Source organism: Microtus pennsylvanicus, chromosome 10, assembly GCF_037038515.1.
Source record: "Microtus pennsylvanicus isolate mMicPen1 chromosome 10, mMicPen1.hap1, whole genome shotgun sequence".
NCBI lineage: Eukaryota > Metazoa > Chordata > Mammalia > Rodentia > Cricetidae > Microtus > Microtus pennsylvanicus.
The window spans coordinates 106,376,586-106,397,366 of record NC_134588.1 but is presented as its reverse complement, the minus strand read 5'-3'; the positions used below and the strand labels follow the sequence as shown (position 1 = coordinate 106,397,366).

Below are 20,781 nucleotides of genomic sequence, written 5' to 3'. Positions count from 1 at the left end.
AGACTTTGGCCTCTAAAGGGGTATATCTGAGGAGTTCAGATATTGCCCTTATAGTTGAAGAGTTATCCAACATTTTCTCAGCCTCACCTAACAAAATAAGTCACCAATCTCTATCTTTGAAACATCATCAAATGCTGAACTCAAACTTGGCCTTCGGTTTACACCACCTAGGCCAGGGCAAGAGAAACACAGCTAAATGGGGCTGCGCACGCGCATCTGCCAACACCGCCCGAAGTCAAGGGTACCAGCATGCGTGTTAATACATTTCATACATTACAGATGTAAATTTTATTCTTGGAGCTGAAAGCCAGGTGATTAATTCTTCATAGCATCGTGATCAATTGGTGCAGATGCTCCACCTGTATTAGTGTTTGTTTTTGTGCGCGTTAGTAACAGAAACGCACCAATAACACAGGTGGCTGCCACGGAGCTAGGAGACACTCTCCGAAGCAGGCAAACATTGAGATCACTAGTTAGGTTGCACGCAGCACTGCCAATTTTTTCAATTAGACCCATTATTGATTTGATGAAATAGCAAATTAAACATACCATGGTGGTATGTAAATTGGTTAGAGGGAGCAGAAGGTTCTGGAACAGAGTTTCAAGGCATAGCAACTATTGGCTTACATTGACTCTCACTCATGAGGGTCCCTGGCCATGGCTGCTCTCTGTAAAGGTTCCTTGATAGCCAGGAACTGACTTACAAAATAACCATTAGAAAAGATCAACAATGTATTTTTTAAAATTCAAAACAAACATAGAAGAAAAAGAATCCTGAAAATCTAGCTTTAAATGCAAATGGAAAAAATGGGGTGGGGGGAGTGAGGGGAGTGAGCCCTGAAATGGTTTTATGAAAGATAGTATACTTTGCCTTTCCAAATATAGTGCAGGAAGATTATCTACAAAAGGCAGGGCCCAGTGGATTTCATTATGTTGACCCAAGAACTTCGCTCAACTACTCCCTCAGGTGACCACTCCCTCGGGTGGCCATGCCTCCAGGAGACCACACTCTCAGGTGATTGTGTCCTCAGAAGACCACACCCTCCGGTCACCACGACCTCAGGAGACCCACTCCCTCGAGCAACCACTCCCTCGAGCCACCATACTTCTACGAGATCACACCCTCTGGTGTCCATGCCCCCAGGCGATCACACTCTGGGGGGGGGGGGGAGACCACGCCCTCAGGTGGCCACTCCCTCAGGAGACCATGTCCCCAGGAGACTGCATCCTCTGGTGCCTAGGACCCTCAGGAGACCACACCCTCTGGTGGCCACGCCCTCAGGAGACCTCTGGCCACAAAACCCTCAGGAGACCACTCCCTCAGATAACCATGCTCCCAGAAGACTGCATCCTCTGGTGGCCACGCCCTCAGGAGACCACACCCTCAGGTGACCCCCTCCTTCAAATACTATTGGCTTTCATCTTCTATACTTGAAAGTCCCCAGCCTAGTCTATAACCAGAGTCTAATCCGGCTAACAGGATTCCTGTTTCAAATTTGAAAAGACATTCTTTATTGTTCAATTAACAGTATCTATCATTTCTGCTAACAAATGGGAACCCATTCACAGTGCTGGCTTCATTAGAAATGAAAGCTAGTATCCACTTAAATGCCTTGCTTTATGCTTTCTGATGAATGTGTGCATACATCTTACAGTAGGCTTCAGGAAGCCTACCCTGGCTCAAGGTTTGGGTTTCTACCAGGGTACACTATAGTGGGCTTGGTTATGCTGCTAATGTCCTGAAAACCTGGCATTATTTCCTTTTGTCTTATCTCGAATCACTAACAGACAAGATTTATTCTCTCTTGTTGATGGTTTTCTGAGACAGGGTCTCATGTAGCCAGGCAAGCCTCAGACTAGCCAAGTAGCCAAGGACGAGCTTGAACTTTCTGAACGATCTTTCTGCCTCCACTTCCCCAGTGCTGAGGACACAGCACAAGCCCCCACGGCTATCCAGTTTTATAAGTGGAGCTTTACAACGCTGGGGCTACAGCTTCACTCTGTGTGTCACTACTTGGCAGGTACTTACAGAAAAGAGCTGAAAACGCTCAAAATAAATAAGTAAACAATGCAGTGAAAATGTGTGATCTTGTCAACTTCACATGGAGTAGCCTAAAAGCTTGTTTTGCTCCGGGTGAATACCGAAACTTGCAAAGGTGAGAGAATGGTATTGCGGTCAGTGTGCTCTCAATTATAACCATACAGAAAATGACAGATCTGCCAAGACACACCGGAGGCACCCAGTGACAGTCTAAAGTGCCACTGAAGTAAACAGCAGGTGTTCCAAGTTCACATGACTGTGTTCTTCACCATCCCACCTCACAATTTGTCCTAGAGAAAGCAAAAGGTCCTGCGGAGAAGAGAAAAGCCTACCTGACGTGAAGAGGTAAAGTGGGGTAGAAAAACATGAGAAAGAGACGGAAATTTTATGGGAAGGGTCCCTGTTTAGTAAATAAAATAAAATAAAAAGCCAAGGGTCACTGCTGATCAGTGAATTGAGCTGCCCAAGCAAACACGGTTAGGGAAAATACATTCACACCAGATAAGCCATCCAACCGCATTTCTTATCCTTTGGATTAGAGCATGTTCAGTGTGTTAAGATGCCCCATGTTCAAGGCTAGGTAGGCGACCTAGTGGGTAAATGTTTGCTGTGTAAGAACAGGGACCTGATTTTAGCACCCATATGATAAATCGAATGTTAACTACGTCTGTCTGTCATTACAACCCTCAGGAAACAGAGACAGGCTCCCTGTTCAGTTATCTAGATCAATACGCCTGCCATCACCAGGTTCACTGGGAGACCATGCCTCAAAATAAAATCTGCAGGAGTTGAGAAGATGCTCAGTGGATAAAAGAGCTTGCTATGCAGCCACGAGGACCTGCATTTGGTCCCCACACCTATGGCTTTTAACCCCAGGAATGCAGGGAGGAGACAGGTGGATTCTGGAAGCTCGCTGTGAACTTCTGGTTCAGTGACAGACTCAGCTCAAGGCAAGGAGCTGGAAAGCTGAAAAGATGTCTTCCTCTATGAGGCTTTCGTACACCTGCTCGCACTCTCTCGTACATGCATCAGACCAACAAAGAAATTAATAAATAACATGCAGAAGTGATTGAGGAAGACATCTTCTGTTGGCCTTCTGGCCTCTAACACACACACACTTCTTCATCATCCATGTTAGGGGCTGCAAATCTGCATATATTCTCATACATTCTCACAGAGACCAGCACAGAGAGAAGAAATCTTTTGCCCATGCAGGGTGCTTTAAAATGTGAAACTTAGAAAAATCCAGGGTTTATTCGTTCCCTCCCCCCCAAGTATTCCATCAAAACAGATGAGGCCTGCATAAATCACCCGAGCATGTTGGGCTCTCATGGTTTTTCTGTATTTTTACAACCGCGAGATCATTTTCTTAAAGAGGGAATATGGAAGACGGGGAGCTGGCACTGCCAGCAGTTTCTGATGGAAGATAATGCATGTTTTTCTGTCATGCTGGCATCTGACTTGGGCCATCAGGAAGTTCAGTTCGTGCCCCCTATATCAAAGTTTGTCTGCCATTGTGGGGATGTTGTTAGGAGTTGGAAGGGAAAAAAAAAAGCAATGTCCATTTAAAGCTTGTCGGTGAACTTTGCATGAACCGCCAGGAATAATGCGGTGGGATGACAGGCCAGTTATACCTTCCACTAAATTTGCTGTCTGGAATGAACTGAAATAGTGTTTGGTTTGTGTAATTACGTCCATCTATCTTTATATTCCAGCGGCATATCGCAAATTGAAAATACTAAAAATTGACTGTTGGTTCTGATATTTAATGATTGCCAAAGACAAGACCATGATTTATTGGTTACTTACCGATGTGACACATTTGCATCTTATTAGACGGAGATTACTATTCCTTAAAATGCGGACGAGGCCTGATCATGTCTGATGGATTGATTTGATTTGCAAATGTAATCAAACTAATAAGAGGGAAAAAATGAGCAATAATGCCTTGTTTTTCAACTGGCAATCACTCCCCTGCCAACAAGGCTGATACCCCTGACTAAGCAGCCTTCACCAGCCTTCCTGTCGCCTCAAATAAACAAAGGGATGCTAAGAGCCTGAGACGAGGGTGACAAGCCAAGTGTGGATGCAACATGGAGCCCATCCCCTGAACAGTGCCACCGCAGGGGAACAAAAGTTAACGACCACAGAGGGAACAAGACCATAGGCATCTTGAGAAGGACAGCGACAACCGGCCTGAGGGTCCATCTTGACTATCACAATAAATGAATACTAATATTCTCTGTGTTGCAGAGTGAGACCCTGTGCATGCAGGGCCCCCATCTCTGAGAAGCCCTTTTAGGCAGATGCTGGCATCAGTTTCACCCACAGAATCTCATTGATCCTGAAAGCACGGGGAGGAGGGTTGCATGGAGGAAATTCCGAGTTACTAGGCAAGGTTACCATCTGAATTAGACTCCATTCCAGATAGGTCTTCAGAACAGTAATGTATGAGACGAAATTCTAAGTGCACTGCAGAACACATTCTTGAAAGGCGATTTCGAAATCTCTTTGGATAGCATATAAACCATGCATTGTGGTCATAAAATAACCTCAGAGAGTGTCTTCCTAAAAAAGCCAGTTAGGAAGGAACAGCATATGCGAAGTCCATCATTGTATACCTCCTTTTATTGTATGCATTAATTGGCATTGGCATGCAGCACACACACACACACACACACACACACACACACACACACACACTTTGTTGCTGTTGAAGGGCCTAGATATTGCAGAAAATGTCATGCTGAACTTTTAAGGAGAGTCATCATATTCCGGTGTCCCCAAGAGTATGTCACTGATGCACAGCCAACCACACCACCCATTCTTAGACCAGCCTCCATAAAACTTTACTCAGAGGTCAGGGGTGTGGATCAGTGGTAGAATATATGTATCATGTATATATGCACAAGGTGCTGAGGGTCCTTCTAAGGATCAACCAAAAACCCTGCCTCCCAAAACTAGGATGATCACATTCAAGCTGGACAAGTGTGGATCTGTGTGACTAGACAAGCTCACCTTCACAAATCTAGTTCAAGCCTCAGCGCAGAAATAGTCAAAGTAGGAGGCTCACTGAGTGGAAAGGGCCAGACAACCAGATCAGTAAATTACTGGTCAGGGATTATCCTCAATCTCATTTTAACAAAGTGCTATAATTGATGATTGTCTGACTCTTAGACCACTTGGTGCCTACATGGTAGAGTTGAATGGGACTTTGTTTCTTAGGCACACTCCATGAATTCAGATAACTTCATTTTCTGGTTCTCGCTCAACACACTTAGCTCAGTATCAAGCTCCTTGACAGTTCTGCTTTATATCAAATTCACGCCCTCTGGGTAGCTGCTCATGTGAAGCCCCAGTCAGGGATTTGTTTCCAATGTATCCCCCTACCTGGAATGCAAGGATTCTGCCCACCCGGAGACCAATACCTTCAGGAAAGAGTCTGATGTAAAATACCCTGATAGTATACCCGCTACATAAAAGGAAAGATGCGCACATTGTTTATGATTTGTCATAATTTTCCTTAACGTACCAAAAATACTTCCCAGAACCTTTCATTGCTGTGAGTCTGCCTTCAGAAGATAAAGTATTTAAGATGCTGGCAGGAAAGCTCAGGCCATAGAGTACTTGTCCAGAGGACACATTAAAAGACCCAGGCAGAGGTGTACAGGGGCAGTCTCAGCTCTGGGGAGATGGACACAGGAAGGTCTCTGGGCTCCTTGTCCAGCCAGTCTAGGACTCTACCTGGCCCAGGGAAGGCCACCGAGAGACTGTCTCTAATAAAAGGTAGGTAGTGCCTTAGACATGACACCTGAGCTTGCCTTCTGGCCTATCACATGTGCACATGTGTGCACATGTACACAATATATGTATATACCCACACAGTAATGAATATGGGTAGACATTTCATGTCATATAATGTGAGGAAGCATATTAGAAAGCTAAGATGGTAGTTTCCTTTCTAACACTCTGAATAGAGATTTATATTCTTTCCAGGAAAAAAGAATTGCTATTGACAATGATAAATACTAATCCTGTCAAACGTGCAAGCTCCGAGCTGTAAGACTCAGCCTCACTCTGTCTGTGACTGGACTGTGACCTTGCACCGGTCATCTAATGTCTGTGTATTTATCCCCAAAAAGGGACGTGCAAGGAAAGGCACTTGACGTCATGCTCACTGAAAACTTAAGATCGCACACCCAAGTTTAACTGGGGCCTTTGCTTACATTAGCCAATAGAAATGTCCCCACTTTCCCAGAATCCCTCCTTACACATGCCACCTCGAACATAAGCAAACTGATGTCCCAACAAGTTGGGCCTCTACGTTCAAGGACAACATGCTGCTCACTGCATGATGGAGCCTCTTCTCAAAATATCAGGCTCTCCCCTCAGCTGCACAGGATCTTTACAGCTCTCTCAACTCAGAGCAGATTTGAGGGACTCATCATAATGTTATTCTACGTATTAAAATAGAGTATTACAAAGCTTCCCCTTGCTGTGCTTCTGAACAAACGACTACATTTAAACAGCTCTGGAGGGAAAAATCTATCAAAAAGCCCTTTATTCAAAATAAGAGCAGAAACAAATCTGGAAGCAATTGGTCCCTTTCTTTTTATAAAAGGTTGATCCAAGAAACCATAGTTAAGACAAACCGATGTGGGGCTGTTCCTCTTTTAGGGACGCAAGCATGTGCGGAAGGTGTCCCATCACTGGGCCCCAGAGGAACAGACAATGACGATGGAAGAGCAGGCTGCCTTTTGCTTTTCCTTCCCTAAACTGCTGACCAGGTTGAGAGGAGGCAGTCCATCTCTGAGGCCCCAGCTGCTTCTCTTCCCACCTCCTCCCTCCTTCCTTCCCTCAGCAGCCCAGGCCACCATGTGCCCTGTCAGGAACCTGCTGACTGGCAGTGGGGGCCCACACCCTAGGTAATTAATCCTCTCCTAATGCAGGTTAAGCAGGTGGGAAGCCTTCCTCATACAGAGAGGAGGTATCGGGTCTTTGGAGATGCCCCTAGAGTGGCGGGATTTAATTGGGCTCCCATGATTCCCTGAAGCTGGACCGGCTCTGGTGCTGACCTGCACATTCAATTACCATGGCGTTTCCCCTAAATCCAGCTGAAGAATCGCTTCTTCCCTCCTTCTAAGAGCTATAATATTAACACCACACCTGTGGTGAGGATAGCACGTCCGTAGATGCAAAGCAAGGGGCTGAATGAACATTTACTTGTAAAACTGCGAGACTTAATCAAACTGACATTGGCTCTCAGAACTAACAGAAGTTAGGATTTATCTAATCACTTCTCTGTCTCTCTCTCTCTCTCTCTCTCTGCCCCCCTCTCTCTCTCTGCCCCCCCCCTCTCTCTCTATATATATATATATGTATATAAGCATATATATATATATATCTGAGTGTGTGTATGGATACACACACACATACGTGTGCATATGAAGGTGTATGTGCACATGGATGTATGGAGCTCAGAAGACAACGTTGAATATTGTCCATCTGGCAACTTTCACATTTATTTATTCATTTATGTATGTATGTATGTATGTGTGTGTGTGTGTTTTTAAGGCAGAGTCTCACTGACGTGGAACTCACCAAGTGGGCTAGAATACAACAATAAACCACCACACTTGGCTTTTGGAAACGGAGTTCTTGAGGAAAGCGTCAACACTTTGCTTGCTGCACTATCCCCTGAGCCTGCCAGACTCAGCCGCCCTCACTGGCAGCTTTCGGTTCACGCCCTAACGATACTGACCTGTGATCAAAGAGCAAAACAATGCCGAAATATCTCTTATCATCGACAAGTTATCGACATCAGTCCTCACTTTTCCTGGAGGGGAAAACACCTAGCCAGCATGAATACACTCAAAAATACGGTCTTGAACTTCTATCCAGAAAGAAGTATCATAGCATTTTCATTTCTGAGGAAAAGAAATCTTTAGAGAAATACCAAGGTTATTGGGGTATTGATAGACACATGGAAGTAAGCAGAGAATGCTTAGAAAGTTTTGTCAACCAAAGAGATTTTGACCAACGAATTCTATGGCATTCTTACAAAATGTCATTTATATGAATCCATCAGTGTCCCAGCCACACACACAATCCATGATGCACGTGAGATGAGAAAGAGGCCGTGGAGAGCGGAGGTCAGCAAGAGTCCTGACAAATCCCTGACAGAGGCAGTGCAGCAATCTATTCTATCTAGGTAGCAAAAGTTCTTCTGTGGAACTCTGTACACTTTAACCACCCCCATGCTCCCTCTATGTCCCCCCTGTGCTCCCCCATGTCTCCCTACGCTCCTCCCCCCTGCTCCACCATGATCTCCTCCTATGCAGCCCCATGATCTACCCCTATGCTCCCCATGCTCTTCCCCTTTTCTCCCCCCATGCTCCCCCCACCAAGTGCTTGTGAAAGCCACAAGGAAAGCCCTCTTGTCTGCTCCACCCACATCTGCATCATTTCTTTTAACACATTTATCTCTTGACCCTGCAGGTTTATCCCAAACCTTGGGATAACTATGAAACAGGTCCACCCAGTCATGAGAATGAGCACAGCCAGGATGGTATTAATGAGACAGCGGGGAAACAGAGCTCCATGGCTTTTTTCAGCTGGAGTTTGTGACCCAGAGTTTTATCTTTGTATGTTCTTGAGAATCACCATAAATAAAGACACATAAATATTGAAAAACATACCTATACATATACTTACCACATTCTATTTATTATCTATCCACTATCCATCATCCATTTTATCTATCTATCCATCCATCCATCCATCTATCATCTATCTATCTATCTATCTATCTATCTATCTATCTATCTATCTATCTATCATCTATTTATCTATCATCTATCTATCTATCTATCTATCTATCTATCTATCTATCTATCTATCTATCTATCTATCTATCTTCCCTCCCCCCTCTCTCCCTCTCCCCTGCTGCTACTACAGTTTTGGAACATACAAAAATTAGTTTATGGAAGCTAGGAAAGTCAAGAGCAATACTCAAACTATACAAAATAGAATGGTGATGATGAAAATTCTAGTATTTTACCTGAGCTGGGCACTGGTACTTATCTATGAAATAAAAATAATGATTCGGGAATTCCATGCACACACTCTTCCTAAAAGAACACTCAGCAGTGAAAAAAAATTAAATAAATCACTTCTGTATTTAAAAAGTGTTTTTAAATGATGCGGAATTCTCTAGAAAACCATTTCTCTGGTGCCCGAAATCCCCAGCTGCCACACAATTTCTATCTCCTTTCTCGGCTCTTTGTTTTTCTGCCATTTTCCCTGAATGTCAAAGTCAATTTAGTGCATTTCACTTTGCTGAATAAATCAGAGGCGAAATCCTTGCTAAAAGTGAAAATTTGATTTGCTAAAAGGAGCTTAGGGCAACTATTAATCAATATATCCAGAGTGTCAAAGCCAAGGCCAGGATAGACACGCATTCATTTGGAGATTGGCTGAGGCGGGTGAAGGGGAAAGTGCAAGCGGCCACTACGGGAAGTGAGGCCAGGGTTAGAAAGAGGGTCGGTCACCAAGGAGCAGAGTGAGAAGCCCAGTGTGCGGGCTTCTGGGCCACACTAGAGGTTTTTTTCTGAGAGCAAAAGTGACTTTAATTGAACGCTTGGACACATGTAGCTTGTGCTCATTCTGCCAGCTTTTTAGAGGGCAATTTTCTCACAGTGTCCAAACGGGTTACTCTTTTTAACTCTTCAAGAAGTTACGAGAACAACCTAAAAGTCCCAAGAATAAAAAGAAGTCTAGAAAGATTAAAGGGAGCTAGGCCACGTCCACAGAGTGCCTGTATTGTGACAAGCCTTGGGACAGTTCCCAGCTATTTCAGGCTCCCGAGAGATCATGGTGAACTGTAATCCAAATGACTAGTTCTCCATCACATCAGTGAAGAGATCTTTGTCATTACCAGGAACCCATCTAAAGATTAGGACAGATCTTAAGATCAAAGACCCTCTGGGATACTGCAGAACTATTTTCCAGAGCACCGAGCAATATCGCCGTGTAAATTGCTTCAGCCATTCTGATTTAACACTTTTCAAATGGAAGTTTCAATCAGATAGTTCACAATTAAGATCTTGAAAGGTTTCAGCCCTGACTTCAGCAGGAAATCACTTTCCTCCATGTGGAAGACAAGGTTATCTGTGGTGGGGCCTTCTACTTCTCTCTATGCTTCTTCTAACAGTCGGTCTCCGCCCTCATCATTCCATTTAGTTGGGAGTTCATCGTTCCCGAGGTCCCCTCCCCACACCCCACTGTGAGCTCTGAGAATCAGAACTGGTGAGGTGTTCGTGCCTGTGTGTGCACGCGCAGTGCCTTACATTGCTCTCACTGAAAGGTTATCTGAGGCAAGGGGAGAGAGGAGAAGGGAGGTGGCTATTGATTCAGCTCTAGGTAGTAGAGCATCTTCCTGGTTTGTTGGTTGATGGGTGAGTAGGTGGGTTGGTTTAGAATGGGTCTCACCCTGTGTCCTAGGCTGGCCTTGACCACAGAGCCATGTTCCCGTCTCAGCGTCTAGAGTTCCAGGGTGACGAGAATGGCCCACACCCATCTGCGTCACCATCTCTCCATGGTATAGAGCTGCAGCAACTCACTTCTGCTTCTTTCCACGATTGTCAATCAAACGCTTGCAACCCTCCACAGAGTTGGAAAGGGGAGGGAGTCTCTTCTTTCTTACAGGGCATTCTCAGACATTCACATGAGTAGCCAAATGGTGACTGCCCGGCTTCATTAATATTTGTGATGTCTAGGGAATACCATCAATCAAGCATCTTGATCTTTTTATTGATTTAAAAATGCCATGCATTTCCTTCTCTAATCGTTGACCTTCCTTTAACCTTCAGGTTTGTAAATGTACAAAGTTTAGAATCAGGGTGAATATGTTTCTATTTGTTATCAAATACAAACTGGTGCCCTGGGATAAATGACAAATAAATGGGGTGACACAGATGGAGAGGGGGGGGAATACATGGAAACCACGGGCAAAATATAGTTTTTCTTGATATAGCAGGGGTATTGAGTAGAAAGAGAAGGAGGGAAAACACATGGAAACCACTGGCAAAATATCATTTTTTTGATAGCAGGGGTATTGTAGGCCCGGTATAAACTCAAGTTCTTAGCTCTCCAGCGTGCTCCTCTGTGAGGTGGAGCGAAGAGACAGGTGGCAGAAAGGCTGAGGACCGCATCCAAGGATGCTGAAAGTAGACCAGGTATGGTCTTTCTGTAATTCCAGCCGAAGCAACATAAACTGACAATCATCCTGAACTGCACAGTGAAGCTGTCACTTAAAAAATAACCAGGATGAATACACAGATTAGTTGTATTTTTAGCTTAAAACTCATCAAAAAAATGCCAGTGAATAATTCAGATTTGAAACTAATAAAGGTATAACTCAAGAAGAGAATCATGCATACACACACACATATTGTATACCTAACATCCATATATACATATATGCATTATACAGTCATAAATGCATAATGGGAATAGTTACTTTGTTATTATATCTTTTAAATTTCCTAGAGCACTGAACATAGAGCTATGTGCATAGCTGACACAGGACTACTTTAAATGCATCTGGGGATTTACTGTGAAGTCACGGTTTTTAATAATGTGCTATAAGATTACAATTCCCTTTGGATTATGAGTACACAATAGTATGGCTATATATGAATGGAAAAATATGTGGAAATCTCCAGTGATGGGCAAGGGTAAAGCTGAATAGAGCTCACATGAGCGGAGGGAATTCAGGAGGATGGCAGAGAGGAACAGTGGGCCTGTCGCCTGGCTCTTCCTAGGGAGATGGGGGGAAATCTATTTGCTTCAGATAGGCCACCTCCAACAGATCAAAGAAATTATTCCAACTAAGTCTGGATGTTGTCTTGGAGGGTAACAGTGGCTGTCAACCCGACACTTTAGCACCACCTTGGGGACACGCCTGTTGAGGTGTCTGCGAGAGTTTCAAGTCTCTAGCCTGGGTTAACTGTTGTAGGAAGTCCCACCGATATGTAGTGGCATCGTTCCTTAGCCCAGGGCCCAAGAATAAAGGTAAGGTGAATCGAGGGTGAGCATCATCCCCCTGCCTTGTAACTACAGATGCAAGGCGAGCTATCTCACGACCCTGCCCCCACACCTTCCTGACTGCTGTGAACAGTGCCCTCAATCTGTGACCCAAAATAAACCTTCCTTCCTTGAATGGCTTTTGTGAGGGATTTCTGTCACTAGTGCAGTACAGCGATTGTATTATGGGGTTATCTAAAGGGTCATGGGTGAAGGGTTACACATGGTAGTGCAGGTGACTCAAGAGCAGGTACATCACCTAAAAGTCTCACCCCAGCATGGCTGTAAACCCACAAAAGCTTCATCCAGCAAGGACCCTGAGCAATCTATAGGCGGTTCTTTGAAGAGTTTCTTCTAGGTAGGTAATCGTCTCCTGCTTGTATATTATCAAGCAGGGATCCTATGAGTCCTCCAATTTAGCAAGGCACCTGAGTCTCTTGGGTCCCTTAGCTTCCTAACTCTTATGATGGGAGATGGGATGTAACTATCAATTTTTTGCATTTATTGAATTGGTGTGTGTATGGGACAGGGAACAGATGACATTAGCAGAAGCCCACTCTTTTCTTTCACTGTGTAGATCACTTCAAAGATCATACCCTGGTTGCCAGGCTGGATACACTGAGCCAATCTGCTGACCCATGGGAGGTAATTATTTTTAAAGGACTTTGACGAGGTAATCTGTGACCTGTATTAAAAATAAGTGAAAGGCATGGACGAATATCTGGAGCATGAATGGCGTTTCTAAGTGCTGGAGGTGCCTGTGCAGGAAACAGCTACACAACATGTCACGCCTTCCAGCTAGTGCAGACTCTTTTATGTGACGTCTCCCAGCCCCACAATCCAGGATGTGAAAGGCTCTTTGTGTGGACATCCTTCCCAAGTCATTCAGCTCCGGTGCAGAACATCCCTTATTAGCATAGTTTCCAGGACTGGGCCTTTCCCATGGTTCCTTCTTGCATGCTGAATGTAGACGTCCCCACTTCTATATTAACTATCAGGCCTGAGAGCTATCTCCAGTTACTTGTACTTCACTCTCTTCCTCCTCATTGCTTGTGGAAGTCAAGAAGGGCTCTCTAGCACCAATTTTATTTCTCTTCTCTTTTCTTTATATCTCATCAATATAAGAAATGGCCAGCAAGCCCCTCCACAGCACACAACCTTTTCCCCTAACTTTCCTAGCAAACCAGAGGTTAATAAAGAGGGCAGCATCCTAATGCCTCCCCCTGGTGAATTTAGTAAAGTAACTCCTTTCTGAGCAGCAGCTGAGCTTTGGTGTCTTATCCGCCACTCCCAGCAAAGGCCATGAAACCCGATCACGGCCCGCCTGTGATCCTGTCTCATGCACGCTACTTTCTGTGATGGTGATTTATTCTCTAGGTTTAGGAGTGCTCCAATAGAGATATGGTGGCCACCACTCAGCAGAGCGCTCTGTCTCCCCGTACAGTGTGGAAGAAGACAACTCTCCCAGGTCCCTCTACCCCAGGGACACTCTACCCTCACATGACTCAGCCTCTGTTCCATGGCTTATCACCCAGAGCAAGGGGCAGACCAACCTTCTGGAACTACAGGGGAAAAGGGAGGCGTATTTAGATTGGACCCATGTGTATTCTCAACCTCATCTGTCTCTTCTGACCCATCTCAGGGATGATACAATATTCTTCCCCAAGTTCATCGTAGGTTCTGCCAGCTATTGTTAGGATGCCAATTACATCATGTGACTTTTCACAGGGAAACATGAAGAAATGACAAATCACAACCCCGTGTGTGTGTGTGTGTGTGTGTGTGTGTGTGTGTGTGTGTGTGTGTGTGTATTCCAGCCTTATCTAGCTTGTAGAACCAACAGGTTTATTAAGAACATGAGTGACAGATTACTTATAGGAGCATTAGTAACTAAAAGCCCATTGTTTTGTCTAATGAAGGAACTTCACTAGAATCACCTGAACAATTCGCAGGCGACTCCGTTTAAGAGTCTTGCCTCTGCCAGCAGCTGTCCACTGTTTTCACAATCTCAGGGAAGGACCTTGTGAGCCTTGCTAGTTTTTAAGCTTCCTGGGCCTTAGGAACCATCCTTGGCTCTCCAGGGGGGCATTATACCTCAAGGGAGCAAATCATTCATACTTAAGACACTGAGCGAGTGGAGAGGACAGGCCTCTGTGGGTCCCCAGAACAACCTGTGGCTTGTCTCTTGAACTTGATCTCTGCTGGGGATACCTCACTGCCCCACCACTGGCTTACATTTCCTTTCCAGCAAGGGTAGCTGCAGGAAATAGAGGATCCACTTGGGGGGGGGGTACTTCAGGAAATTTCTTTCTTTATTCACCTACTGGTTTCTGGTTTTTTTTATAGTTCCAAAACTTTAAGTTATTAAAGTTTGTCCAGGAGAGACATTACTTAGACAATAATGGGTCTTGTTTAGAGATTCCTGTCATCATATCAATGTTTAAAGTGAAACCAGGAAAACTATAGAAAGTCATGTCAGTAGTAAACAACTTTTGATATAGCCTCTTGATTGAATCTTTTATTAAAAGAATTGTTAGAAATGAGAAACACCACTAGTATAGTTATCTCTATCTTACAGGAAGAAACACACTTAGAATTGCTTTATCATAATCTCACTTGCCAAGTGTGGTTTGCTCGTAGAACTTAACACACCTGCCTTGGCTGAGGCAAGGTCACCGGGTTCTTCCCATTTTTGTCTGATGCCATCATTACATCAGACAGGATGCTATGAATGTCACAGAATGGTCTGGAAACACAGTCAGTGGTAAGTGGAACTGTCACCCTTGCAGAGGACCCAGGTGTAGCTTTGATCATTCATACTTGGCAGTTCACCAGCACCTGTAACTCTAGGTCCAGGGGCCCAACTTCTGCTTCCGGCCTCTGTGGAAGCCTGCACGCACATCGTGGGGACTAATTTACACAGGCGCGTGCTCATGCACATAAATAAAAATAAATCTTTTTTTCAAAGAACGTGGCTAAGATGTTCCCAAAGTTGAGCAAAGCCTCCTTTGTGAACAGACAATCTGCTTGTCACGTTAAAAACAAGTGCGGCTCGAGCTGAGCAGGGTGCACGGGTCCGTTGGAGGCAGTCCCTAACATGAGCACAGTTTAGCTTCGAGACCCTCTGCTTCAAAATCAGATCTGTTAAATTAATTTAGTTTTTACAAAGAAGACAGTGACTGAAAGCCTGCCGCATGCTCTTCTAAACTACACCACACCACATCCACACACACGTCATTGTTCAAATGCTCCCCTCTCTTGTGACATAGGAGGCCGGCGAGATCCATATATACAAGAGGCACTTACACCGGCCAGTTAATATGGGCTATGGCTTTTTAAGTACCACCTGCCAAGCCCACGCTGTATTTTGTTAACGAAATTCCAGGACATAATAATATCCTAATCGGCCACAAAGAACAATCCCAGATCTGCCTGTTTGCCTGATAATCGTCTTATCACACCCTGTGAAACCAAGCTCCGCTGTCTGATGGAGCCTCCGTTACTTGGCAGGCTGTTCTAAAAAAAGGCCGACAATGGAGAGGGAACGAAGTGGAGTGTGCAGGGCCTCCATATCTACATAAAAGAGATTAGAGGCGACAGCGTTCCATTTTACAGCTCAATCATATTGTGTTAGCATGCGCTTATCCGAGCGCGGACGAAATTGAAAGAGAAATAAAAAAGAACCAGGCAGATAGGAAGCAGAAAAGCGAGGCATGAGCAATTTCCAAGGGTATAAAGGGATGCTAATGGCAGGGCCTGTCATTCTTAAAAAGGGCTATTAGGGTACCGTCATCTGTTCTTGTGCCCTTACACTCCTCCAGCGAAAGTCAAGCATTTTCTTAGGCCTTTGGAGTACTGTTTTTTTTCCTATAGATAAGTATGGTCATGTTTCATAACAGCGCACATCCCTATTCCTGTAACTCATTAATGCAAGTCAACTAATCCTATTTACTGAGAAAACCCCTCACTCTTGGTGTGGTTTTCTCCACTATTTTCTTTGGTAGAATTCTTCCCTTTTCAGGAGGCCGAAGAAAGCGTGCTAATGTGTGTTTGCAGTGTCTCTGTGTGATTGTATGTGTGAATATGTGCCTTTGTGTGTCAATGTGTGTGCAAGTGTGTGAGTGTGTCTGTATGTGAAAATGTGTCTGTGTGTGAATTATGTGCATATGTGTGTGAGTGTGTCTGTGTGTAAATGTGTGTGCATGTGTGTGTGTGTCTCTGTGTGTGAATTGTATGCATTTGTGTGTGACAGTGTGTCTGTGTGTGAATTATGTGCATATGTGTGTGAAAGTGTGTCTGTGTGTGAATTATGTACATGTGTGTGAGTGTGTCTCTGTGTGTGAATGTGCGTGGTGTGTGTGTATGAGAGAGAGACAGTGTGTATCTCTGCGTGTGAATGTGTGTGGTGTGTGTGTATGAGAGAGACAGTGTGTGTCTCTGCGTGTGAATGTGTGTGTGTGAGTGCATGTGAACGTATGTGGGCACGCATGTGTATAAGTTCACTTTACTTTTCAACATGTTACATGGAAAATTCTAAAGCTAAGGCCAAAGGGGAGTTTCAGTTCACTTCCAGCTATGATCTGACTCCCTAGCCACTAAGTATAAGACTGGTTCCCTATGGAGAATGCATTTTTACTTCTATCAAAGCAGATATGTGACTTTACTCTTTATGCCCTCTTTGCCTCTACCTCCCCATCCAATGCTCCCGGTCACACTATGTGTGGTTCTCAGATGCCCTTGAACCCAGGCAGGCTTTGATGGCACAGGGCCTCCTGCACCATTCCCTGCGTGCAAATTGTTAAAAGAAATACTTAAGAAAGATTTCAGTGAATTCCTGTTTTCAAAACCCCCTTCTAAAAAGCTAAGGTTCCCTTTGGAATCATTTAAAATACCTTTTGGGCATTAGGAAAAGTCAAGCCGTGGGACATCACTGCACAGTGACCGCTCCTCCATCTGCTGTGGAGAGACTCTAATGTCCGCCCCCACCGATTCTAAGCCCCGGCTTATGACTGAGCACATAATCACATGCTCATTGTTTCTAGCCCTGGAAATGGCACTCCGCAGAGTTATTTAAAGTTCCCGTCTTCGCAGAAGTCACCGAGTCTGTGACTCCAGCCTGCTTCTCTGGGAGCCCTCATCTCCACTTGGATGCACAATCAAGACTGCACGTTCACCTCTGACCTTTCCTAACCACAGGGCTTGGGAGCAGTGGCTATTCTTTTTTAATAGCTGGTCTTTACTGTGACAATTCTGGATGGTATCAAAATATTGCCTTAATAAATCTCTTAACTCGGGGAGAGCAGAGCAGAGCTCACGGAGATAATAGGTGATCGGACATCACCATGGCAGGGTTCACACTTCTCTCTTTGTTCGTGTGTTTGTTTGTTTGTTAATGGCAGGGGTCCTGGGGGGCAGGGGACAATGCCAAGTAATTTCCTCTATGGCTCTATGGCTCTCCACTTTTTTTTTTAAAGATAGGTTTCTCACTGAACCCGAGGCTCACTGGTTTAGTTAGGCTGACTAGTGAGCAAGATCCCAAGATCCCCCCTGTCACCACATTCCAAACCTGGGATGACAGCCATGCCACCATGCCTGGCTTCTCAGTGGGATCTGAGCTCACTTCCATAAGTACGTTACTGTCTTGAGAGACAGTCTTCCTCTTACACAGACTGGTCTGAAATACACTACGTAGCCCAGGCTACTCCAAACTGTGGCACGTGTCCTACTTCAACCTGTCTTGAATGTGTTTGGGGGATTCCGGAATTTCTCTTTGCCTCAAATCTCTCTCTCCTTGAGTGGAGGAGAATAAATATCTCGAGCTGGCTGTAGTTCTCAATGGGGAGGGCTGGGGTAGGAGGCTTGGTTTGGATTGTCCCCTGGCATCACATGGTAGTGTCTGAGAACATTTTTCTTTGTTAGGGGTACTACTGGCATCTAGTGGGTAGAAGCTAAGGATGCCATCAAGCATCCTATAATAAACCGAAAAGCTGGCTACAACAAAAATTTCCTAGTACCAAGTATCAGTAATGCCACGATGAGAAACATCAATTAGAATAATTATACTTAAAATACATGTATGTGTGTGTGTAATAAAAATAATCAAAGAAAAGGAGACTATAAGAGGCTATTGACTTGAAAGTTGGGAGCATAGGAAGATATCAAAGGAGGGTGATTGGGAAGGGCTGGGGGTAAGGGGAGGGGAAAGTGATGTAATTTTACTTATATTAAAATAGCAAAAATGTGCAAAAGGTATATACATATGGAACGATGACATACCACATTAATGATCTATGTTGATTATCTAAAAATGTGTCCATAGACATGTTTCAAAACCTATAAGTCTTCTTTCCCTGCTTTCCTGCCCACCAATAGCACCTCCTTTCCAAAGACGTTTTCATTTACAATTTAGACAAATCTGCTACCTGGTTCTTCTTCCCCGTGATAGGTTTTTGTTCTACAGGGAAGGCCAATCCTCCAGCCTCAGTCTCGCAAATGCTGGAGAGCCACACCTAGTCACCGGATACAGTCTGAATTCTTGCTCTGCACACCTTTTTAGACCATCCATAGAGGTGTGACTGTATTCTAAATGCAGCATCATGTATCCACAGGACCAAACTGTATTCTTTTAGATATTGTTATTCTTGTGTGGTGTTTTCCAAAGCATACATTCAAGTTACCTATTTAGCGAGTTCTGACTTAATTTGGAGAGCTTTATTAGGAAGCAGTGTAAGACAAAGTAACCGGTATAATACAGAGTGATGTTTAAATTAGTTTACAATTTGCTTGGTCTCATCTAGAACTGCCCTGAACAAAGCTATTCAGAAATGTCAGCTGTGCCCCTAACCACTGTAACAAATTGTTGCCTGAACGCTGCACACCTAATGACTTCAAATTAGCTTCACCGCTATACTGCCTGACAGTTCGTTACGACTGTTAGCGACATGGCTGGCGTATCATGACCAATAAATTGGTTTCAGTGTGGGCTGGGAAAGGGACTTCCATCAATTTGATTAAAGAAATTACTGTAGCATTCAAAGCATAAAGACAAACTAGTTTAAGGAGACGGAAATAAGTTAGCCATGTGTGCCAGAAAAACATCTCTTGTCACTCGAAAACTTCTTTATGAGCTGTTTGAAAACGAAAATCCGAAGAGATGAAAAGGAACTCAGACACAATACTAACATTTCCAAAATATGTGGCCAGGTACACTTTGTGCTATTACAGGATTCTTTTTTAAGAAAGACGCTGAAACACTAATTGAGGGAATCTACCATCTTAGTCTAGCATTTCATTTTGTATTTAAATTTATAGTAAATACCTAATTGCAAACGATTGTAAAATTTGTGATTTGTGAGAAGGTCAATGTAAACATTTATGATAAAGAACAAGATGAATGATTCTTAGAAGGAAAAGGGGACATTAGCACTACTGCTGAAAATAATATTCTCATGTAAAAATATAGAATTCTTTTAATCAGGAAGAGGATAAAAAGTTTTATTTTAACTAAGAAATGGTTTCATGGATTGCATGTTCTTTATTTAGTGGTGGCAAATGGTGCCCTCAAATATAAATGAATAGTGCATAGATGGAATGGTTATCACTATACAATGCTCTGAATTAAGACAATTGGTACTTAATTTCACAACGGAAGTGGTGGTTAAGAAATAATCCCACAGAAAAAATGTAAATTCCTCCCATATGGGACATACAAACCTGGAGGCAACTGCAGCCTTGGTGTTTCTACTGGGCTTTCAGAGAACTCACCTGGAATATGCTTTGCCCATCCAATGATAACCACCAACTCTCGGTCAGCCAAGTCACAGAGTGTCGTGAGGGCTTTGATGTCGCTGTCCGGAACAGTAGGGTCAGGCATGGCATAGATCTTCTCTGGTTCAGCCACCAACAAATGTGAGACAATCTTGTTATCTGTGGGATCAAACCAGAGCACTGCATGACCACTAACATAGTCACCCACTTTGATGAACCCCAGGGTATTGTGTGTTTTGGAAAATAATGGTAGCGGCCTACAATAAAATGCACATGCGCCATCATGGCTCACTCTGTGTGCCTTAAGCAGTGTGTAGGAAAATTTGCAGCAAGAAGGAAGTCACTGTGTGTGACAGAAAGCACCCCTTCCTTTGCCTAACTTTCTGGAAAGCAGACTTGGTCCTGCCGTGAGCATTATTTTTATAGCAAACAAGTAAGAGTAGATAGGTGTTTCTTGGGTTTGCTCTCCAATTCTTCAATGGGAGCTGGGGAAGTAGATTAAACAGCACACAACAGTTTTAGAATAAACCCTCGCTGGCAAGCAGTGAAATATGGACTCACGCAGAAAGCAAAGACCCACGAGTGTCCATAGTCTTAATAGGCACAAAAGTCATTAATTGTTTTAATTCCCTTTTAAAAAAGTCAAAGGTCAGAGCCCTTATGACAGGATGAATTACTGACTATATAACTCTATTTCCTTGGGATGCATTAAATAAGAGTTGCCCTCCTTTCCCCTCTTCTCCATGTACCAAGCCAACCCTCCAAATATAGCTAATATCTGTGCCCATAAAAATGACCCTTGCTTATAGGATACAGCATTTTCTCCTCCAAGCACCTCAGTCTTTAATCTTCGACTCTCATCTGTTGTCCTGAGTTCATTCTCTGCT

At 44.0% G+C, this 20,781-nt stretch overlaps 1 protein-coding gene across 10 annotated transcripts in view; it reads right to left on the bottom strand.

The window, feature by feature from the left end:
- The window catches only part of Esrrg (estrogen related receptor gamma), a 612,799-nt gene that overhangs the window by 44,536 nt on the left and 547,482 nt on the right, over nucleotides 1-20,781 (bottom strand). For all 10 annotated transcript variants that reach the window (XM_075989429.1, XM_075989425.1, XM_075989426.1 and 7 more), the window contains one exon: nucleotides 19,892-20,053. In XM_075989429.1, the coding sequence (XP_075845544.1) occupies nucleotides 19,892-20,053 (162 nt within the window). The remainder of the gene's footprint in view (nucleotides 1-19,891; nucleotides 20,054-20,781) is intronic.